The following is a 9,665-nucleotide window of genomic DNA, read 5'->3' as shown; positions in this document are numbered from 1 at the left end:
GATGCTGGCCGGTACCTGAGAAACCTCACCTACCTGGACATATCCAGCAACAAGCTAACCACCTTGCCATCAGACTTGATGGACATTTGGCCTCCCTTCTCAGAAGCTGTCCTGTCCAAGAATGCAGACATTCTGGCAACCCAGAGAGTAGTTTTGGGTACGTTAAACAGCCTGTCTCATTCCTTATTAAAATGTACCTAAATGTAAAGTTGCAAGTGAGAGCAGGTAGGGGACCAGCCTGGGATCCAGGAGAATGGGGTTTATCCCATTCAGTCTTCTGATTTACTCTGTGATTATTTATTTATTTATTTATTTTCTGTTGGTGACAGAAAAATATAAAATGAAGATAGTGACCTCTATGTTGTTGTTATCTCAAGGTTATAAAACTGAAGTAAAATCTATGAGATTCCAGTCTGCAGGAATACAAGCCAATATGGAGCATTCAGTATCCATATAAATGCAGGACTTCCAAATATTGTGTGTCTGATGACATTTCCCTCATCACTGTATGTGGTTGCAACTGCAAACATGTCCATTTGGAACTGTTTGTTTTCCAGCGGCTGACAAGCCAAACAAGTAGGTAGAATTGATGCTCATATGAAGCCTGTCCTGAGGCACAGTGCTGCATGGTGTCAGTGGCTCAAAAGAAGGCAACTCTGCTCTCCCCATGACTCCTGTTGACCTTGCGTTGTTCTAAAGCTGACTAACCTGATTTTTTTTTTCCCAATTTACATGTTGAATATGCGAGAGAGAATAGGAATCTGATCCCTACAACTTCACAGTACTTTTAATAGTATGTAAGGTAGATATTTAAGAATAGTTTGGCCAGACTCTAATTTTTTTCATGATTTTATTCTGTCTCTCTAGTATACCATCACAATAGTTCTGTTTGTGACTTTGTGCTTTGTTTTACACTTTCTCTCCACTTCCTAGTCTTGCAGGTAACCCATTTCTCTACTGCAGTCTCAGAACATGACTGGAACAACTCTATCAATAGCATTCTCCTCTATTTATGTATAAGTGCATGTTTTGACATTTTTTGTAGTGTAGTGTAGCAGGTAGAAGGAAGGAAAACCAGCTGGCTGTCTCTACTGCAGTAGTTCAATACCCACTGGTAAAGATCTGCCCTGCATTGTATTGCCCAGTATTTCCAATTTCTTGATCTAAATTCACACTGTTCAGTGTTCATTTTTTCAGCTACTTAGTTTTGCAGCAGAAGCTGCAATTTGAAACCCTCATTCAGATGAGATTGTATATAAGTAACTTAATAAATGTAAGTAGGCTGAATGAGTTCCTCATGTGCACGGTAACTGTAGGTTTGCATCATTAATAGGATCTTCATTTTTCCAGGATTAAAAGAAAAAAAAAAAAAGCTATAAAAGTAAGTCCAGCTGTCCCACCACTAAAGGCTACAGGAGTCAGTAAAGTAGGAGCTGACTGTGCTAGATCAAATCCTCCTGATGATCTCATGTGGGAGTCCCAGGGGTTATTTGGTTTCCTTTTCTTACGTAGCCCTCACCACTTAAAAACAAAACAAAACATCCAAACAAAAGAAACAAACAAAAAAAACCCAACCCAAAAAACAAACACCAAAAAACCTCCCCAAAATGACACACACTCTTCTCTCCTCCCCTTTCCCCTGGCAACCCTTTGCAGGCTTTGTTGGTGCAGGCATTTTGCCAGCCTCCTCTAATCCTGGCAAACCCTCTGGTGGCAGCATTGAGTTCTCCAGAGACGGGATGTGACCTTTGGATCATTTTCATTTATGAACTAGATCTCCAGAGGGGAACACGCACTGGATTTAAACATCGCCTTCTCTTATTTTTAGTGTTACGTGCTGAGGAGGCTCTGTGCAGTCATTATAGATCTGGATCTGAGAATGCAAAATGCCAGGTAGTACTTTGTGTTGTGTTGAGTAAATCTAGCTTGGGTAAGCTGTGAATAATTAGCTGAATTTTCTTTCATCGACATGAAAGCCTTCTGATGAGTATATCCCAATGCAGGAAGACAGTACTTGCTATAGAAGAAACTCTTTAGTGACTAGGAAAACATCCTCTTCCTCTGGAGATTAGAAAGTGCAGTGCTCTTTGTCATGGGTTATTTTGGCAAGCTTACTTAGTCTCCACTAAGCGTTAGTTTTATTATCTGTATTACTGGAGCTTGCGAAGTTGTAGTTTTGCCACTCACACTCACTGCCAGAGGCTCATCCTTAGGTTGCTGTTGATGGACTGTTACAAAGCAGTTGTTTTTCGGGAATGAATGCTTAGTAGAAACTATCAGGCTAGAAAGATGACCTAGGAGTTGAGATGTCCCTGTAGTGTTCCAACCATAGCAGATGTTGGCTTAGAACAACAGCAGCAAGATGTGCTCTGTGGCAATGCTTCCTCTTTGACACCCCTCCTGTCTCTACCTGGATTGCTGAAACCTGAGGGAGGAGAAAGTTATCCCATAGATACTCTTCTACTCCTCTGAGTTGGAGATAAGGATCACAGAGGTGTGTGATCAGAAAGGATTTTGAAAAGGCCTCTAGCCTGCTGGGATGCAGCTCCAGATGAACTGAACCATTCTGGTTAACCAGTGCTGTTCTTAAGGCCTGCAGTCAGACCACTCCAGAGCCCTCTCTGGTAACCTCTTCCAGTGCTTACCTATCAGGATAGTCAGAAAGTTTCTCTTAATATCTAACCTTAATCTCCCTTACTGCAAACTAAGCTGATTACCTCTTGTCCTACATGTGATTGACATAGAGAAAAACTAATTACCATCTCTTATAGTAACCTTTCATACATTTTCCTTCCCTGTTTGCCACCTCAACTAATCACACCATTTCTTTTTGTTTGTTTCTCTTATCATTTTCTACCATAGTCACTGGTTCCCTTTGGAGTCCTTTAGGTTTTTTTAAAAAAAGTTTGTATTAAAATGTAATGCCCATGATTGCATGCTTTGATGCTCCAGTGTGTCCTATGTGCTCCAGCTGTTCTCTCTGGGAGCATTCAGCCTGACTTATGTGCCTACATGGAATGGTAACTGCAGCCAGAGCTCTGCTAGAAGCTGGAACCCAGAGCAAATAAATGCTGTTTTTGTCTAGTCATGAAAGCAGCAGTCACATCCTGCATACTGTAAGCAATTATGGCTTGAGCTGGCTTCTCTTCTAGTTCTGGCAAAACAAGGTTGCCATTTGTATTTAACTAACAAGAACAACAACAAAGCCCCATCCAAAGTCTAATGTTTGTGCATATGTATTTTTTAATCCTAGGGGGCAATTTTATCTTCAGTGTCTTGACTAAGCATCAAGAAGGTTGCGTGTAATAGCAAGTTCAGGTTCCCTATATTTACTTCAAGGACTCTTGGAGGAGCCATGGACTACTTTTTCCAGGGGACTAGCAGATTAGCATTTTCTTATTCCAATTCATAGTATCTGTATTTAGGAGTTTGGGGTTTTTTATTACCTCCCACTGTATGATTTTCCTCTCTGTGGACACTGTGCTAGATGAAAGAGGATCAGGGAATGATTCTTGGCCCTATGGCCAAGTGGCTTACTCTGGCTGTCATCCAGAATTTTAGGGCCAGCTCTCTTTGAAGCTGACTGGCTGTCCCACACTTTGTAAGATTTAGCCCTTGGTTTTCTGTGGGCTCTACAGGATGCTGCAGTGACTCTAAAATGTAACTGTGTGGGTGGGAGCAGATTTTCTTCAGTTCAAACTGCCTTAAGTAATGTCATAATGTATTGAAACCCATGGGATTGTGCTTTTGTAATATAAAATAGCAAGGGTATATTGTATGCCTGATGGGTTGATCAGCATGCAGGATAGTTTGGAGGTGCAAAGCCTACTGGACTTACATTGGGGACAGGAAAAGGATAGAGAGAGCCATCCTTAGTGTGGCCTCATCCCTAAGCCTTTCAGGGAGCAATCCCTGGAGTGCAAACTGTCCCTGGAGCCACGTCTGGCTTTGTCTTGGAGAGCACCCTTTGAAACAGTTTAAAACAAAGCTGTGGAAGGAGCAGACAGTTAAGCAGTGGAAATGATTGAGGGACCGGTGTGTGAGTTCATCTGGCCCTCTCTTGGTCACCTCTAGAGCTACAGCCTAATACTTTGATCCAAATCACAACTAAGTTTCAGCACTGGCTGCTGTACAGAGATTGAGATTTCTGGCATGAATGATGGCAGTAGCATTTTCCATATGGAAAATTACATCTAGTGAGTCACCGAGAGGAATGGAGGAATCCAGAATTCGATAGAGTGGCAGTTAGATGAGATCTTGCCTCTGTTCCATGTAGAGGTGCCAAAAATTTGAAATGCTGCAAGTCCATCAGGCTCCCAGCTGTTATGCTGGACCATTGGGTAGATGCTGCTTTTCCTGAAACTACTCCCTAGCAACTACTGGGCGTAGGAAGCACTGGGGCACAGTGTGGGAAGTGGCCTTCACTGTTTAGAACCATGGATCAAAAATTTTGTAGCTTCAGTTGGAAGAGAGGTTGGCCCAAGCTGTGGTAAATATTTCCATTGGCCCAAAACTTGAATATTTAACATACTGCCATTTTACAGCAACTGAAAATCAGCACATTATACAAGTTATGGTCTGACACTGGTTACTGATTTACAAAGGAAATTTAATTCGTAGCTACTTCAAATGCTAAAGTCCATATTGACACAGCATGGGGAAACCCTGCTTACGGAGAAGGCTGCAAAAATGTGTGTGCACGGACAGACATAAACATATATTTGCCATTGTACACAAGCATACATAGAAATATGTGAGAGCAAATTTAAAATATGCTAAATCTAGAATAAAGAAAGGTTTTTAGAACAATTTATAATCCGTATTTAAAGTTAAAATACACTGCTTTGGTGTATTGTAATGCATAAATATTTATCAATACTTGTTTTGCTTTGGTTAATATTTCTTTCTCAAGTGATCAAGCTGCATTAACATTTCTACAAAATAATCCAGGGTTTATAAAGACTTGGTGTTCCATCAGATGCACATGCCATTGGAAGCTTATCGTTATTTTTGTTTTTTCTTCTTAGGAAGTTATTTTACTGAGGGGATTCAATCTCATTCTTTTATTAAAGCTCCCCATTTTTTTCTGGTTTATTGATTTTTTTTTTTTTAACCTTTTCTTTATTCTTTCAAGCGATTCTTCTCATTTTTATCATCTTGTAAACATAAGCTGTTAAATTTCAGAATGCCCTTTGTAGTTTGGACACTAGGTTTACACTCTGGTTTCTTTATCTTCAATAGCTAACTGAAATATAATAAAATTCTATATTTTATCCTTGCTTCCAACTCAATAGTGCTTTCATCTTCTCATTTTGGGAATTCACATGACTTGATGACTTACAATGGCTGTGTGAGTTTACTAAAAATAATGTGAATACTGTCAGATATTTGCAAGACACAGGTAAATAGAAAGGACGAGCCACGGAGGCAAGGAAGGAACTCTTGTAGCTGTGTATATTATATATATTTGTATAAGTCCTGCTTCTTTAGCTAGTTCCACTGGGAAGCATGATGGATGGGGGAGATGACATCACTAACTGAAATAACTCTTTGCACTAAAGCACAGAAGTACAGAGTCTTCTGGGACTACAGCTTTCTTCTGGAGCTGAAACCAGGCCTTCAGAATGATCTGAGATGGTCAAACCTTTGTCCCAGACTGGACTAAACAACCATCCAATCTAAGGACTATCCATCTTTGCTTCATCATTCTTTCTGTTTTGTCAATTTCTGATGCTTATTGTAACAACTTTGGGTCACTGGGAGAATATGAAAGCCATGTATTTATGTATATTGGGAAAAATTATTAGGCGCTGGGACACTGTCCAGGGAAGTGTTTGAGTCACCATCCCTGGAGGTATTTAAAAGACATGTAGATGTGGCACTTAGGGACATAGTTTAGTGGTGGAGTTGGCAGCATTAGATTTATGGTTGGACTTGATGATCTTAAAGATCTTTTCCAACCAAAATGATTCTATGATTGTATTTGAAAGGCCTTTGAGCACTGCTAGTAGTATTAGACACAATAATAAAACCTATCCTTTCCTGCAGTCAAGCTCGTAGGATTCAGAAAGGTCACAGAAGAAATATTTTCAGTGGTGTTCAATGTAAGGGAGAATCTGCTGCCTGGTGTGTGGGCTGGGAGCCCTTCTACTGCTGCCATCTGTCCTGATTAATGCTGTGGACCCAGAGTTCCTGCCCTGCCGCCCCCCCTGTAGCACAGCTGCCCCGTGCTTCTGTCCTCCAGACAGCACAGAGGCCTCTGTGCTGGGAGTTCACGTGTGTTTTGGTAGCATTTGTTATACAGCAACTCTGGCAGTTTCAAGGGGATCCTGTCTTCCCTGTTATATCTTACGGGAATTTAATTTTCAAATACTCATATGGTCTCTTTTGTAACATAGTGAGGAAAATTGACCACATATAAGCAAGTGAGAATTACCAAAAAAAAAAAAAAAAGGCAAAAAACCCTGGCAATATTGTCCCTAACTCTCTCAAACTACAAACTAAACCTTGCCTAATTTAAAAGATGCGCACAAATTGTTACATAAATGTGCTTGACTGGGCAGGATTTTCTGGCCACAAACAGTTGATGTGCCTAGACATATGGAAAACACTTGGATGGTGTATCTTGCTGGTGAATATATATGTCAAGCTCACAGGAAAATTTTCTATATTTTGGAGATTATTTTTTTATTTTCTTAAGGAAAAACAGTTACTTATACAGTTTCCTTGATTTCTCCTTCTCCATTCCAGCTGGCAATAAGTAGTGAATAGATATAAAGTCTCTTACGTCTGGAAGGAGTGAAATTGGATTGTGATGTCAAAGTCATGGAATCTCTTCAGGTCAAGTCTCGTTTTAAAGAGCAGGGATTAATTGGGGTTTACCACAGTTTTAACCAATCGCTGCCATTGTGCTTAAAATAACCTAATCTTGGTCAGGTGATAAAAGGAAGCAGTGGTTAATTATTCATTTATTCTTTCATCTACAGGTTTCTTCCAAAACAAAAAGCAGAATTTTTCCTAAAAATATGCACTGAACAATATTAACAGGTGTTTCAGGGTTTGGTTTTTTTTTTTCCTTTTAATTTTGGTTTAATTAATATGACTTGTCTGTTGCACTAATCAGTAAATTTAATAGTGAGGGGTTCTTGCATACCATCCCTCATATCAGGCTGTAAGTTCTGTTTACTGTTAATACTAAAAAAAAAAAAAAAAAAAAAAAAAAAGAAAAAGGGATGCCCAAAAGTGTAAGTCAAATGAGAAAATATTTGAACTCATGAGTGATATGCTGTGTAGTGTTTTACCTGGTGAAGCCACTGTTGCTCTAGGAAGGTCAACATAGTGGAGTAATCAATACCAGCTGAGGATTTAGACTTATATTCCATAGAAATGGCTACTCCCTTTCATCATAATAAGTTCACCAAGAGGGAGAAGCCTTCTTTAAAAGACTTTGGAATCAAGATGCAAATGTTATAGCCTCTAACAGAATAGGAGAGATAACACTCTTGTGTGCATGAAAATATTGTAGTCATCAGTTTTTTCAGGGTCCTTCCCATTTTCTATTCCTCTGCTATTATTTTGAATGTATTTCAGAGGTTGTCCTAAATTGAAGCCAGATTTCTAAGAATATTGGTATAGTTCAGAGCCAGATAAGAATTTTATTGGCCTAAAGCTTTGTCTCTTTAGCCTTTATCCTTTTTTTTCAAGGGGCATAGATGTTGGTGTAAGCTCTGAACCCTTAAATCGTTATGTTCTCTGCAAGGATTGAAAAAGGGTCTGAGAAGATCAAACTGTAAGAGCCCGAAGAAGAACTAAGAGAAGAGGATAGTGACAGGCTGCAATAGCCCTGAGAAGCTGTCTTTCCAGAAGGCAAAGGCAGGCAAAAATGTATTGTCAGTCTTAAGACACCTTTTCAAAGTGTTTTTTCCTAGATAAATAGCAAAGTTAAGCAAAGGTAGTGCCAGTATATTACTATGCGCCTATATTGTGAAGAAAAGGTTTAGCTTAATAAACATTCATACTGTTCTTCCTCATCTCTGCAAAAACTCCTCCACCAATCAGCTTAATGAAAGTGACAAATTGAAAGAGAAAATATTAACTCAGAATAGGTCTATGATTCTCCTTGATTGTACTTGGTGATATTCATGCATCACACTGTAATCACAATATCCATATATTGCCTGACAACATTTTTTTTTTCATTCCCTTCTTCCCTCTCTGCTTCAGGTTTGCAGGACAACCCGTGGTATTGTGACTGTCGCATTTCAAAACTAATTGAATTTTCCAAAATTGTGGACAACTCAGTTGTACTTCTTGATCCATTGGTTTCATGTAGTGGACCTGAGAGCCTGGCAGGAATCTTGTTCCAGAAGGCTGAGTTAGAGCAGTGTCTTAAACCATCTGTGATGACATCGGCGACCAAAATCACTTCCCCACTGGGAAGCAACGTTCTGCTACGCTGCGATGCGACTGGGTACCCAACACCACAGCTTACTTGGACTAGGTCAGACAATATACCAGTGAACTATACAGGTATAATTGCTCTTTTATAGGAAATGGGAGAGCCTGAAATTTTTGGGTTGCTTGTGGTTTGAGGTCATTATAACGAGTAACAGTGGACCAGGTGTTGCACCAAGCTGGCAATTGTATCCATGCAACAGCTGTTATAAAATTCCTTGTCTAGGTCTTGGTCTGAACAGGTCCAGAGGCTGTTCTGATTCTGGATGTGGTCTGTAGTAAGAACAGTGTGCGTGGAGGGGGGAAATAGCTGAAGCAGGGGAAGGATAAATTAAAATGGAAGTTGGGATAGTTGGGCCCTAACTCAAAAAGTGAAAAGCAGAAAGGAGAATTCATTACTGGAATCTTAATTTTGGTTCAAAATGTTCATGTTAAAAAAGCTAGTGAGGCCATAACTGAGAATTAAAACTCAGCGTTCTAAACATAATAGTTTCCAAAATCAAGTTTTCTGTGTTATTTGCAAATGTTTATTGGTTTTTTGCAACATCTATCTTGAATGCTAAAGAGGCTGTGATTACCTGAAATCATTCTAGCTGCTATGGTAGGTATTTATGCAGTAACTTAAATATAAAAAAATGTTTCTTGCTAATGCCAAGTAGTTAGTAGTTATCTTAAATTGTATGTTTGAAGAAGATAATAGTCCAAATTACTGAAATATCGTAAGACAAAGGTAATTTCAAAAAATACTTTAAATGCCTAGGGTGTTCACTGTCACTCAATCTGTCTTGTATTTCCTAGTCACTTAGCAGCTTTAAGACATTTGATTTCTCTTTATGTGGTTTTGTTCTATTTAGTGAAACTGCAAATTATATTGTCATTCTTCCAGACATTCAATTCCCTTTTGACCCAAGCTGAGTACTTTTCTGCAATCATATAACATGACAGGGAGTTCCATAGTTTGTGTGTGTGGTTTATTTTGGTTTGGGGTGGTTTACTGGGGGTGTGTTGATGTTTGTTTACATTTAATACGTGATTCCTTCTGGCAGAAATAACTTAAAGGAAGAAGTAGTCTAATAATGTTTACTTTCTCTTTAGCTCCCTTTTATGTTTTACTCTTTGCATTTTCCTGTAGTAATTCAAGAAACACCTGGAGAGGGTGTCAGATGGTCCATAATAAGCTTGACGGGGATTTCATACAAGGACGCAGGAGA

At 39.3% G+C, this 9,665-nt stretch overlaps 1 protein-coding gene across 1 annotated transcript in view; it reads left to right on the top strand.

Annotated features, from left to right (window-relative positions):
• LRIT3 (leucine rich repeat, Ig-like and transmembrane domains 3) overlaps nt 1–9,665 on the top strand; it is a 12,295-nt gene that overhangs the window by 1,629 nt on the left and 1,001 nt on the right. The window contains 3 exon segments of the mRNA XM_029085467.1: nt 1–157; nt 8,224–8,529; nt 9,587–9,665. The exon segment at nt 1–157 is cut by the window's left edge and continues 25 nt beyond it; the exon segment at nt 9,587–9,665 is cut by the window's right edge and continues 39 nt beyond it. Coding sequence (XP_028941300.1) covers nt 1–157; nt 8,224–8,529; nt 9,587–9,665 — 542 coding nt within the window.

The sequence above is a fragment of the Antrostomus carolinensis genome, unplaced genomic scaffold (assembly GCF_000700745.2).
Source record: "Antrostomus carolinensis isolate BGI_N321 unplaced genomic scaffold, ASM70074v2 scaffold7070, whole genome shotgun sequence".
Lineage (NCBI taxonomy): Eukaryota > Metazoa > Chordata > Aves > Caprimulgiformes > Caprimulgidae > Antrostomus > Antrostomus carolinensis.
The sequence above is the reverse complement of the archived record's forward strand: the minus strand, read 5'-3'. Positions and strand labels throughout refer to the sequence as shown.